The sequence below is a fragment of the Hippopotamus amphibius genome, chromosome 14 (genome assembly GCF_030028045.1).
Source record: "Hippopotamus amphibius kiboko isolate mHipAmp2 chromosome 14, mHipAmp2.hap2, whole genome shotgun sequence".
Classification (NCBI taxonomy): Eukaryota; Metazoa; Chordata; class Mammalia; order Artiodactyla; family Hippopotamidae; genus Hippopotamus; species Hippopotamus amphibius.
In genome coordinates this window covers 47382440-47396078 of record NC_080199.1, presented here as the reverse complement: position 1 = coordinate 47396078, position 13639 = coordinate 47382440, and the positions used below count along the sequence as shown (strand labels likewise).

The following is a 13639-nucleotide window of genomic DNA, read 5'->3' as shown; positions in this document are numbered from 1 at the left end:
CACGTTGGTACAGAATGGCAGCTTTGGCCGTCCAACACAGTCCTCTTGACTCATGCTGACTTAGCTCTTTTCCCACTACACTCTTAACATTCTCTTATGCACACGTCCCTCTCTTAGATTCCTGCCCTTATGGAATTTACAACCAAGATACAGAATACTATAAATATCAGTGCTGTGGTTTGGGTTATAAATCCTATAGGAGCAGGGAGAAGGTTATCAATGGGTGTTTCCATCCCTATTACAGAACCAATAAAATCTTATCTAAGCTGAGAATAATGGAGATGTTACTCTGAACCATCTTAAGAAGTTAGGAGAAGAAATTAGTATTTTAGTAAAGCAAGAGATAACTAATTGCCTAGTACGACAATCTTTGTTTTTCTTCTCCTTTTAATTTTAAAATTCCTTTTTTGTAGCATTTAATTCATTTTTATAGCATTGAATTTCATTTTTTTAAATTGGGGTATAGTTGCTTTACAATGTTGTGTTAGTTCCTCCTGTACAATGAGGTGAATCAGCTATATGTATACATATATCCCCTCCCTCTTGGACCTCCCTCCCACCTACCACCCTTCCTACCCACCTAGGTCACCACAGAGCACGGAGCTGAGCTCCTTGTGCTATACAGCAGATTCCCACTAGCTATGTATCTTACACATGGTAACAGAATAGAAACATAATAGAAAAAAATGTCTAATATATATGTATACATGTAATATTACAATGTATATATTTATACACACTTATATACTTGTATATGTTTATATCACAGTAATAAAAATAAAATTCGATAGTCAACCTAAGTGCCAAACTATGGCTAGATCTTTATCACTCACATCCACACTGTCAGTGCTTAGGTTTTGGTTTTGACTGTGTCCAAAATATTTTCCATCTCTAATAAAATGGAAATGTTTGGGTTTGCTGCAAAGATGTTGAAGATGTTTATGCTGAACAAAGTGTGTGCCTCTACAGTGAGACACATCAGATCAAAAACAGTTGTTTTGGTGTTTTGAACTGTCTCAGACAAAATGCATGCTGATCTAATTAATACTGCAAAAGATGTCTTTTAAAAGGAAAAGTAGCTGGGCTTGTTATTGCACATTGTCATACATTAGTAATAACTAGATAATTAATTTTGAAGAAAAGAAAAATGTATCAGTAATTGTCAGTCATTTATAAACACTGTGCTAAGCAATTCTAACTATTTAGAGACCACAGTCTTTAATATTACTTTGTATTTGCCTTATCCCTTGCACAGCTTTCCTTCAACTGCTGTAATCTTTCTCAGAACACTATAATCCCAATTCCCAACTGTCGTAGTTTCCTGTGGCTGTTATAATAAAGTACCATACACTGAGTGGATTAAAACAAGAGAAATTGATGGTCTCACAGTTTTGGAGGCTTGAAGTCTGAAATAAGATGTGATCAGAACCACATTCTCTCTGATTGCTTTAGGGGGAGAGTGTTTTCTTGCCTCTTCTAGCTTCAGGAGTTTGCTGGCAATTCTTGGTGTCCCTTGGCTTATAGATGCATTAGTCGATCACAGGGCTGTCTTCTCTGTGTATTTTAACATTGTTGTCCCTTGGTAATGTGTCTTTGTGTCCAAATTTTCCCTTTTTATTAGGACACTAGTCACATTAGATTAGGGCTCATTCTAATAACCTCATAGTAATTTGATTTCCTCTTTGACATCCTAGTTTCAAATAAGGTCACATTCTGTGATATTGGGGATTTGGGCTTAAACATATCTTTTTTGGGGGGAGACAATTGGAACCGATGACACTGATTTTTAAAATTTTGTCTATACACAAAAACAGACATATAAAACAACAGAACAGAATAGAGAGCCCAGAAATAAACCCACACAGCTACAGTCAATTAATCTCTCACAATGGAGGCAAAAATATACAATGGAGAGGAGGCTTCTCAGCCAAGCACTGAGCAGTTGATTGTTCTCTCTCCCATAGTCTGCACTCTGCTAGCTGGGGGCTTGACCCCCCATTGTAGACCTGTAGTCCGTTATGGAGCATGTCATTACCCCGTTGGAACCCCTGCTTCCCACTGCTCTTCTAAGAGCCTGTGCTGATGGAGGTGCCAACCGCTTATATGACAACGCTGAAGGAGAAAGGGAAAGCTTTTTGCTTGAATTTATCAGTGGAGACTTTGATTCTATTAGGCCTGAAGTTAGAGAATACTACACTACTAAGGGATGTAAAATTATTTCAACTCCTGATCAAGACCATATTGACTTTACCAAGTCCCTTGAAGTGCTCCAAAAGAAGATAGAAGGAAAAGACCTGCAGGTAGATATGATTGTGACCTTGGGAGGACTTGCTGGGCGCTTCCACCAGATTATGGCGTCTGTGAGCACTTTGTTCCAAGCAACTCGAATCACTCCTTTGCCAATTATAATAATCCAAGAGGAAACTCTCATCTACATGCTCCAACAAGGAAAGCACAAATTGCATGTAGATACCGGAATGGAGGGTGACTGGTGTGGCCTTATTCCTGTTGGACAGCCATGCAGTTGGGTTACGACCACAGGCCTAAAGTGGAACCTCACTGACCTGGTGAATAACATACAATCACTAGTGAACATATTGTGTGAAATCCATAGAAGGACTTCCCTGGTGGCGCAGTTGTTAAGAATCTGCCTGCCAATGCAGGGGACATGGGTTTGATCCCTGCTCAAGGAAGATCCCACATGCTTTGGAGCAAATAAGCCCATGCCCCACAACTACTGAGCCTGCGCTCTATAGCTCATGAGCCACAACTATTGAGCCCATGTGCTGCAACTACTGAAGTGCCTGCACCTGGAGCCCATGCTCTGCAACAAGAGAAGCCACCACAATGAAGAGCCCTCACACCTCAATGAACAGTAGCCCTCACTTGCCTCAACTAGAGAAAGCCTGTGTGCAGCAACAAAGACCCAATGCAGCCAATAAATAAATAAATAAATAAATAAATAAATAAATAAATAGTACACTTACAAATAAAAAAATATATACAATGGAGAAAAGACAGTCTCTTCAGCAAGTGGTGTTGGGAAAGCTAGACAGCCTTATGAGAATCAATGAAGTTAGAACACTCCTTCACACCATATAGAAAAATAAACTTAAAATGGTTTAATGACTTAAATATAAGACATGACATCATAAAACTCCTAGAAGAGAACTCAGGCAAAACATTTTCAGCAGTATTTTCTTAGATCAGTCTTCCAAGGCAAAAGAATTAAAAGAAAAAATAAACAAATGGGACCTAATCAAACTTATAAGCTTTTTCATAGCAAAGGAAACCATAAACAAAATGAAAAGACACCCTATGGACTGGGAGAAAATATTTGCAAACTATGTGACTGACAAAGGATTAATTTCCAAAATATACAAACAGCTCATACAACTCAATATAAAAAACAAACAACCCAGTCAAAACATGGGCAGAAGACATTTCTCCAAAGAAGACATACAGATGGCCAACAGGCACATGAAAAGATGCTCCACGTCACTAATTATTAGAGAAATGCAAATCAAAACTACAATGAAGTACCACCTCACACAGGTCAGAATGGCTAACATCAAAAAGTCTACAGATAATAAATTCTGGAGAGCGTGTGGAGGAAAGGAAACCCTCCTACACTGTTGGTAAGAATGTAAATTGGTGCAGCCACTATGGAAAACAGTGTGGAGTTTCCTTAAAACACTAAAAGTAGAGTTACCATAGGATTCAGCCATCCCACACATGGGCATATATCTGGAAAAGACAAAAAGCTCTAATTCAAAAAGATACATGCACCCCAATGTTTATAGCAGGACTCTTCACAATAGCCAAGACATGGAAATAACCTAATGTTCATTGGCAGATGAATGTATAAAGAAGATACAGTATATATATACAATGGAATATTACTCAGCCATAAAACAAGAGTGAAATAATGTCATTTGAAGCAACATGGATGGACATAGAGATTATCACACTAAGTGAAGTATGCCCGACAGAGAAAGACAGATATTACACATCACTTATATGTGGAATCTAAAGATTAATACAAATGAACTTACTTACAAAATAGAAACAGATTTTAAACAGAGAAAACAAACTTATGGTTACCAAAAGAGAAAGAGGGAGGAGGAGGGATAAATTAGAAATGTGGTATTAACATACATACACTACTGTATATGAAATAGATAAACAACAAGGACCTATTGTATAGCACAGGGAACTATATTCAATATCTTGTAATAACCTATAATGGAAAATAATCATAAAAAAAGTACATATAACTGAATCACTTTTCTGTACACCAGAAACTAACAAACACAATATTGTAAACCAACTATACTTTAATAAAAAAATTTTGCCTATAGGGATAATGGGATCCTTTTCCTCTGCTTCCCAGATCCTTCTCCTAACTGAAGAAAGTGTGGCACATCACCTGACTTTCCCACTTAGCCTCTCTTTCATTCCAGTAAAGAATAAAGTAGAAACTTTCTTCAGCTTTTTCATGTGAGTTGTTACCTCCTTGTTGGGTTAGTGATTGACATCTTTACATATTAGAATCTTCTCAGGAGCTTATGTAATCATTCTAGGCTGCAATCTGGGCATAAGTTTTTTTAAAAATGTTTCCAGGTGATTCTAATATGCAAATAAAGATGAAAGTCTCTACATGAAAAATAATCTTGAATTTATGATTTATTGACTTCATATTGTTTTGATACATTCTAGAGCCTTATGAAATGCTACAGCATATGTGTTTTAGTGCATGAGTACTAGTGAAAAGCACTAGATAGATAACACAAGGAAGAAAAGATAATCAGATATGAAAGAAGAATGACATTGGCTATGAGAGAAATGTTTACGTTCTAGTTACAAGGAGGCCAAAAACACTTAATCATTTTTCTATTGGCTTCAGAAGTAGGTTTCCTTGAGACAAAGAGGAAGACAAATACATAAAATCAGGCCCTGAGTGGTGCAGAGATGTTGGAGATCAACAGGCCTAGGTATGGTCCCATGAATCTGGTAATGAGAAGAGAAAATACAAAAGAAAGGTACATGTCCCATTATAGTAAATTATGAACAGAGGCTGAGAGGGTTATTCTTTTTAAAAAGGAGGGTTATTCCTTTTAAATTTTTCTTGGCTTAGAGAATAGGAGTACTAAAACAGTCATTTGAGAAATAAATAAGCTTATTATGTCTAAGAGGTTTACTGGAGTAACACTCTACGCATTGTTTTCCATGTTTGCTCCCAATGTTTATTTCCTCCTTTGAATGGGAGTGTGTGTGTGTGTGTGTGTGTGTGTGTGTGTGTTTCAACACCCTAAAGCTATCATTGGCCATATTCCGACACTGTCTTAATTTACCCTCCTTTTCTACACAATTGAAAGGAGTAAATACACTACCAAATGATACGGTATCATTTTGGACCAAATGATATGATTATTTTGAAGTATTTGCCCAAGGCTATGAGCATTATATTCTGTATTTAAACAATAATTTAGGAGAAAGCAGCTCTGTAAAGGTAGGGTCAAAGCAGGACAAAAACCCATCTCAGAAAAATGGCTGAAGCCTAGTTTTACTTGATTAATGAATTACAATATTGGTGAAGATTATCTAACATTTTTTAACACTTCTACTCCATGGTATGTGACATATTTATGTCAGTTATAGTCATAGTTCCAAAAACTATTGGATTATTTAAAAATAACACTGTAGACATTTAAGTTATGATTTTTTTAAAGATGCCCTTTATACAATAAAGTTTACTTAGGTTAGTTCAGAGTTATTTTTAAGATAATTCTATTACAAAGGAGGGTGCACTGGAAAATCTTCTGATTGGACTCCAGAAAAAAAAAATGATAGCAGATAAGTTCCTGGAAGAGGCATATTAATAAAATGCTGGAAAACCTCTGAAGAACTATATTCTCTAGAGAGATATGACCATCTACTAGACATATTAGCCTTTAAAGTCACTTTTTAAAAAATTTAAATATAGATCTATTAGAAAGACTGTTTTGAATCTTGGAATTCAAATACAATCTTTTATATTCTTAATCTTTCTTGAAGTATAAAGAGATATGAATAAAGAGAAAATTATTTCATCTTAAATATAGCCCTGTGTATTTTTTCTTTTTAACTCACCTGCCTTTTATGGATACTGCCTATGAAATATTATAGAGAATACGAAATAACAATTTGACATAATTCTTATGTGTAGGAGTCTGTAGTATATATGAAGTGACTCTATATGTAAGATATCATTTTTAGGAAAACTGCAGAGAAAGCATGCCATTAATCTTAAATGCATGACAGCAGAAATCATGTTTACCTTGGTTATTTCTATATCTGAAGCCTTAACATAGTGCCTTATGCATTGTGGGTATTTAATAAATATTTATGGAATGTCAGAAGGACATTGACAGGCAAAATTGGGATGAGGAGATTTTAGATGTCTTGGGAAGGAGGACTGCAATTTGAATTGGAATGAGCTGGGAAACCAGCTAAAAACAAACTGGAAAAACTGAAAATTGAAGTGAACCTCAAAGAATGCATAAGATTTGGATCAAAAAAGAGTGGAATGTGTATAGGTGTGTATATAAATATATATATATGAGGGAGTGTGTATGCTGATATATGTGTATGTAGAAACAATATGAAACAAATAAAAATGACAGGTATGGACAGGCTGTGGATAGAGAGGAAATAACCATGCATCAGTGGAAGATCATCTGCAAGTTAAATAGGAACTAAAGCTGAATATGATGGGTGAAGCCATTCTATTTGAAAGTCTTGTTCTTCTCTTTCAGACATTTGAGCTTTGCACTAAAATCAGTGAAGAACCCCTTCCCCCAGACAAATATATATATTACCATTATCAGTTTTATAAAGAAATATTTATACTCAACATATTTGAAATTTGGATTGCCCATAAGCAGAAAATGTTGTAAAAGAAAGTTTGGCAAATATCCTTAAACTGTTCTCTGCCTTAATTATGTAAATTCATAGTCTGAGTTTTCTTTTCCAATGTCATAGTTATAGTTAAGGTTTTGTTGTATATATCATCTAATAAGTAGACACGTGGCACTTTCTTTTTTCTTCCTTAAGATTTTTTACATTTTAAGTCATTTTTCCCAGACTCTACTAGACTAGTCTTTTTTATTCTTCCCACAGGACTAAAAATCCTTAGATGAATTTTTTTTTTGTCAACTTGTAGTATCTGTAATGTTAACTCATTATTTCAAGGATATTACTTATTTTCTGGTAAAGAAACATTCATCCACCCTGAATTATTTACTGAGTGCTACCAAGCATTTTTGTAGGTTCCGGAGACACAGTCATTGATAAAAATCGCAGTCATTGACAAAATTTCAGCTCTTTGGTATTTTACATTTCAGTGAAAAGACAATAAAAATATTTTGAAAGTTAGTGATAGATGCACAGAGGAAATTAAAGAGTTAAGCGTGTTACTGAAATTTTAAATGAGGCGATCAGGAAAAGCATCAGTAAAAAGGTAAAAGAAATTAAAGGAATGAAGTCTGTGGATATTTGGAAGAAGAACATTTGAAGTATAAGTCTCAGCAAAGGTAAGACCCTCAGGCAGAAGCATGTGCTCCCAGAAGAGCAGAAGATCCATTTGTGAGGAGAGTAAGAAACAATTTTTGAAAAGAATTGTGGGAGGTTAAACCATGTGAGAACTTTTAGCTGTTGCAAAGAATTTGGCTTTAATTTGAGATGAATTGGGAAGCCACTGGGTAGTTTTGAGCAAAGCAATGACATGCTCTGTTTTGAATTTTACTGGGAATATTATGGCTTCCTTGTTGAGAAAGGATTGTGCAGGGGTAAGGGCAGAAGAAGGGACACCAGTTAGGAGGGTAATGCGATGATCTAGACAAGAAGGACGGTGCTTGGACTAGACTGGCAGTGGAAGTGGTGAGAAGTGGTCAAATTCTGCATTGATTTTGAAGGTGGAGTCAACTGCATTTGATGGACTAAAATCAGTGAGACAGAAACAGAGAGGAGCCAAAGATAACTAAGATTTTTGCCTCAATCAACTGAAAGAACTGAACTGTCATTAATTAAAGTGGGAAAGGTGGAGGGAGAAGCAATTTTTGAGGGTCAATTTTAGATCTATTAATTTTGAGATGCTGTTAAACTAATCTAGATGGAATTAGTTAAATAGAAATTTGCAGAGTATGTACTGGAGACACAAATTTGGCTGTTGTCAGTGTGGAGGTGAGATTAAACCATAAGTTTGGATAAAATCACCCAAGGAGTGAGAGCATTAGAAAACAAAACAGAAGAGACTGAAGGACTCACTTTCAAGGACCTCTAATTTTGAGAATTAGAGAAAATGAGAAAAATCTACAAAGGAGAATGAGGATGAGTGGCTTTGAAAATGGAGGGAACTGGATGCTGATTTTAGAATCACGTGTTTTAAGGATGTTAAATGCTGCTGCTAGGTCAAACAAGGTAAGACTGAAGAATCGACTGCTGGAATTAGAATGGGGAAATCCTTGTGGTAGAGTGATGGGGGCCAAAAGTATGACCACAGTAGGTTTAAGAGAGAATAGGAAGAGATGAATTGAAGACAGTGAGTATAAACAACTCTTACAAAGACATTATTGACTACTTTCTGATTATAATATGTGAATCATAAGTATAAAGCATTAATAAAAATTATTTACTGTTTTTTAACATACCACAATGTTTACCTTCAAATGAATGTTATAACCTACAAAGTGATCATTTTAGACGGCTTTACTTCCTTTCCAAGGACGCTTAGATTACTGATCAAAATAATTTTGAAAAGAAATTTTTTTGCATTCCTAGAACAAAAGAATATTTGAAATGTCCTTTCTTGGTACCTGCAATATACACTGTGCTTTCCTTCACCACACACACACACACACACACACACACACACACACACACAAAGAATGTTTGAAATATAAAGTACCTGAGAGATCATCTCTACAAACTCATTCTGTCACATTTTTCCCTCTACTTTCTGATTCCTATTTACATGGTACTCATAATTATTGAGGAAGAATTCAGGAGCTCAGATGATTTAAAAAATTAATATCTTATTGCAGATGAGTGAATAAAAGGTGATATAGGGTGTCTTAATTCCCAATTCTCATCTTTATCAGTGCTTCTTAGAATGTGGATATTAACATATTGGAATTTACAACAGAATTTTCTGGATAACCCCCAAATAATGACCAAAATTACATTATGAATATTTAGAAATGTGGTGGTAGTCAGTCTTTCAGCACTACCCTGTTCTCACATTTCCAAGAACCACATGGGAAGGTTAGGAGAAGGGGCTCAAAATATCCACAGACATATGAGCACAGTATAGATAGAAACTGGTGACAGAAAATGATTAAGAAAATATGAAATATTTTAACTTATTCAGCACAAACATATATAAACAAAATTAATAATAATTTTCTCATAAGATTCTCTAATTTTAATATATATAAAATTAATATCTTTATGTCAAACATATTAAGTTGCATTATATGGCATGGCTTTAAGTTAAGAAACATGCTGATAAAATAACATTTGTAAAATGAATATATGCTTCTTGTAATTTCCATTCTTAGCTCCCTCACTCATTCTATTTTAGAATAGAACATATTATCTATCCTTTGATTTTATTAATTCTTATATATTGATGTTCTGAATTGTAATATGCATTTTGAAACTAAATTGGGATTTGCTAAAAATAGCATTTTAATATCTCTTGCAGTTCCTCAAGCATCTGTCAGATGCCTTGTTATATACAGATTTTATGTCAGATCCATCTATAACATTGCTTTTGATTGACATGAAAGATTTTTATACCTGATTTGAGATCACTCTAGTACTGTATTTATGCATTTTAAAAGTCTGGGATTGAATGAATAGTTCTACATTTTGTTTTAATATTCACACTCTTTTATAGTAGTTGAGGACTAATGATTGCATGTAATTAAAAAACTTGCTTAATATGGTTTGCAATTTTACTTTGTGTTTTACCATAGACCTGAGATATTTAGGCAGATTCTAGCTAATACCTCTTTCTAGAGACTCCTCAAAGCCATGGGAAGAGAAATTCTTCCAATTATTACAGGACACTTTTGAAAACAACAATCTAACTAGATAGGTAATGGTAAAATAGGACTTTTTGACACTTTGTTAAGTGTTAAATATAACTAGAAGACCTTACTCTGGCCATAATGTAGCAGCTTGTATCAGACTTGTCCTTTTACCTGTAACTATAAGACTAAGCAAGATGTCTGAGCTGTTTTCAAGATCTTTGAGATAAGGGGAAAACAAGAGACAAGTCTATGTTTGCAAAGACTAATTGGGGCATGTTCCCTACTACAGCACAGGAAGATGAAGTCCAGGCAAAGCATGCTGGTCTTATTGAATGGAGGAGGCAGATATTAGCATTTGGGGCTGCTGAAGTGGCTGGTATTTATAAGGCAGGGTACAAGAAAGGAGGGAGCTGTGCAGAGGGGAGAATCAGAAGTCTACAAGGGGTTTGCTGACAGCTCTTGGCCAAAGGTAGGGGTGTCATGTACAGGGTAGGTCTCCATATGTTCTAACCAGTGGTAGTTGCTGGTGGCCTGAGAGCAGAATTGAGATATCAGAGGTTGTTGGGGTTTCAAACTGTGGTTAGACCTTGCAGAGCCATTTAGTTGAGACCCCAGAAATGCCACTCCTTTGGAGAAAAGACAACCCACTACTGTATGAATAGGACTAAGGACAGACCTGTGATAGTTTCAAAGAATAAAATCCAGTCTAACATAATTGAAAAAAGCTGCTAGTAATTTAACTACTGCCAACAATAATCTCAACAGCCTTTAAAAAAGTCAACATAATCCATATTCCTTACAATGTTAAACATATAATAAAAAATAACCTGACATGCTTAGAAAATTCAATTAAAAGAAAAACTCAATTGAAAATGGGCAAAAGACTTTACAAAAGAATACACTTGACTAGCTACTCAGCACTTTAAAATATACTTAATGTAACTAGTCATCAGGAAAATGCAAAATAAAAGCATGATTGAATACCATTTTATACTACTTAGAATGGCTAAAGTTAAAAAGACTGAAAATGTCAAATTTGTAGGAAACTGGATTGTTCATACATTGTTAGTAGGAATGCAAAGTGGTATAACTCTCCGTATTCAAAAATTGCTGTGTAGTTTCTTATGAAGTTAATTGTTCATCTATTCTATAACACAACAATTCTAAGTAAATGTCCAAGAGAAATGGAAATGTATCTCCAAACAAATATTGATAAACAGATGTTTGTAAGAGCTTTAGCTCAGTAGCTAAAATCTGTAAAAAACATAAAACATAAAATAAAAACCAAAAAACAAAACATTTATTACCTGGAGAATACATTTGTATATTGAAAAAATAGAATACTACCTTAAGAAATGAACACAAAACCATGGGTGAGTCTCAAAAACAGTATTAGGTAAGTCTGTTTCCATCCATGAGGGAGTAAGAGGCTACAGAATCACAGGGTAGCCAACTAGAAAGAGCTCTTTTCGTATTGTGGCCTGGGAACACGATCCCTAGGAGAAGGGATATGAAAGGTGTATTCCCTCCAAATTGACTTGTTTTCTTACTGGAGAAAATTTTCATTCTGTGGTACAGGGTGAAGAATCAAACTGAACTTGGCAGTTTTGTTGAGTTGGGGAAATAAAGTTCAGAATTTGTAGAGGTCAAGATGGCTAAAATTTGTGGGGTCAAATACTCAACAAAAGGGAGCTACAGAGAGAAAGGGGTCTAGAAATCTGCAGAGGTGTCCCCTTAATGTGTGACTGAATCTATGTATGCTTAAGGTAATACTCCAGAGCCAGAAAAAGAACAACTTCCAGAAAAGAATGATTTCTGGGTGAGGGAGGCATATAAACTGAGCAATTTCACAGAATGGGAAGAGTAGATTAGACTCTGCAAATGAAAAGATTTGAAGAAATCTGTCAACCTAGAATTCTAAACCCCAAGAAGTATTTTTCAAAGATAAAAGTGAACTATAATTTTTTTTTCAAAGAAAAGTAAAGCTGAGGGAATTCACTGGCAACTGACCACACTACAAGAAATGCTTTTTTTAAAATTTTTTCTTTAAAGTTCTTCAAGCAGAAGGAAAATAATACCAGATAGAAAGTTGAATCTACACAAAGGCCAAAAGAGAATGGAAATAGTAAATATATGCATAGGATAAATAAAAGAGACTTTTGCATGATTGTAAAAATATCTTAAAAGATAATTGACACTTAAAAGATGGATCAAGATGGCAGAGTAGAAGGATGTGTGCTCACTTCTTCTTGCAAGAGCAATTAACTGCTGAACAGTCATTGACAGAAAGACACTGGAACTCACCAAAAAAGACACCCTGCATCCAGAGACAAAGGAGAAGCCACAATGAGAAGGTAGGAGGGGCGAAATTGTGATAAAATCAAATCTCATAACTGCTGGGTGGGCAACTCACAAACTGGAGAACAGTTATACCACAGAAGTCCACCCATTAGATTGAGGGTTATGAGCTCCATGTCAGGCTTCCCAACCTGGGGGTCCAGCAATGGGAGGAGGAATCCCCAGAGAATCAGACTTTGAAAGCCAGTGGGATTTGATTGCAGGACCTCCACAGGACTGGGGAAAACAAAGACTCCACTCTTGGATGGCACACAAAAAATAGTGTGCACACCAGGACCCAGGGGGAAGGAGCAGTGACCTGATAGGAGACTGAACCAGACGTACTTGTTGGCATTGAAGGGTTGCCTGCAGAGGTGGGGGGTAGCTGTGGCTCACTGCAGGGACAGGAACACTGGTGGCAGGGGTTCTGGGAAGTGCTCACTGGCATGAGCCCTCCCGGAGTCTGCCATTAGCCCTGCCAAAGAGCCTTCTAAGCTCTAGTGCTGTGTAGCCTCAGGCCAAACAGCCAAGAGAGAGGGAATGAAGCCCCACCCATTGGTAGTCAAGCAGATTAAAGTTTTACTGAGCTCTGCCCACCAAAGCAGATTAAAGTTTTACTAAGCTCCCTCCACCCAGCCGTACCCACCATCAGTCCTTCCCATCAGGAAGCACAGCGCAATTCTCTTAGATAGCTTTCTCCACAAGAGGGCAGAAAGCAGAATCAAGCAGTGTCAGCAGTATTTCGTTCCATGGAACTGAAAACCACAGCCACAGAAAGACAGAGAAAATGAAAAGGCAGAGGATTTTGTACCAGATTAAGGGACAAGATAAAATGCCAGAAAAATAACTAAATGAAGTGACGATAGGCATCGTTCCAGAAAAAGAATTCAGAATAATGATAGTGAAGATGACCCAGGACTTTGAAAAGAGACTGGATGCAAAGATAGAAAAGATGCAGCAAAAGTTTAAAAAGACCTAGAAGAATTAAAGAACAAACAAACAGAGATAAGCAACACAATAACTGAAATGAAAATATGCTAGAAGGAATCAATAGCAGATTAACTGAGGCAGAAGGGCTAAAAAGTAACCTGGAAGGCAGAATGGTGAAAATCACTGATGCAGAAAAGAATAAAGAAAAAAGAATGAAAAGAACTGAAGACAGCCTAAGAGACCTCTGGGACAATGTTAAACGCAGCAACATTTGCATTATAGGGGTCTCAGAAGGA

The 13639-nt window shown here is 36.1% G+C and overlaps 1 protein-coding gene across 1 annotated transcript in view; it reads left to right on the top strand.

Moving 5' to 3' along the window:
* The first annotated feature begins 2018 nt into the window (after window positions 1-2018).
* LOC130835573 (thiamin pyrophosphokinase 1-like) overlaps window positions 2019-13639 on the top strand; it is a 65004-nt gene continuing 53383 nt past the window's right edge. The window contains exon 1 of the mRNA XM_057707200.1: window positions 2019-2567. Coding sequence (XP_057563183.1) covers window positions 2019-2567 — 549 coding nt within the window. The remainder of the gene's footprint in view (window positions 2568-13639) is intronic.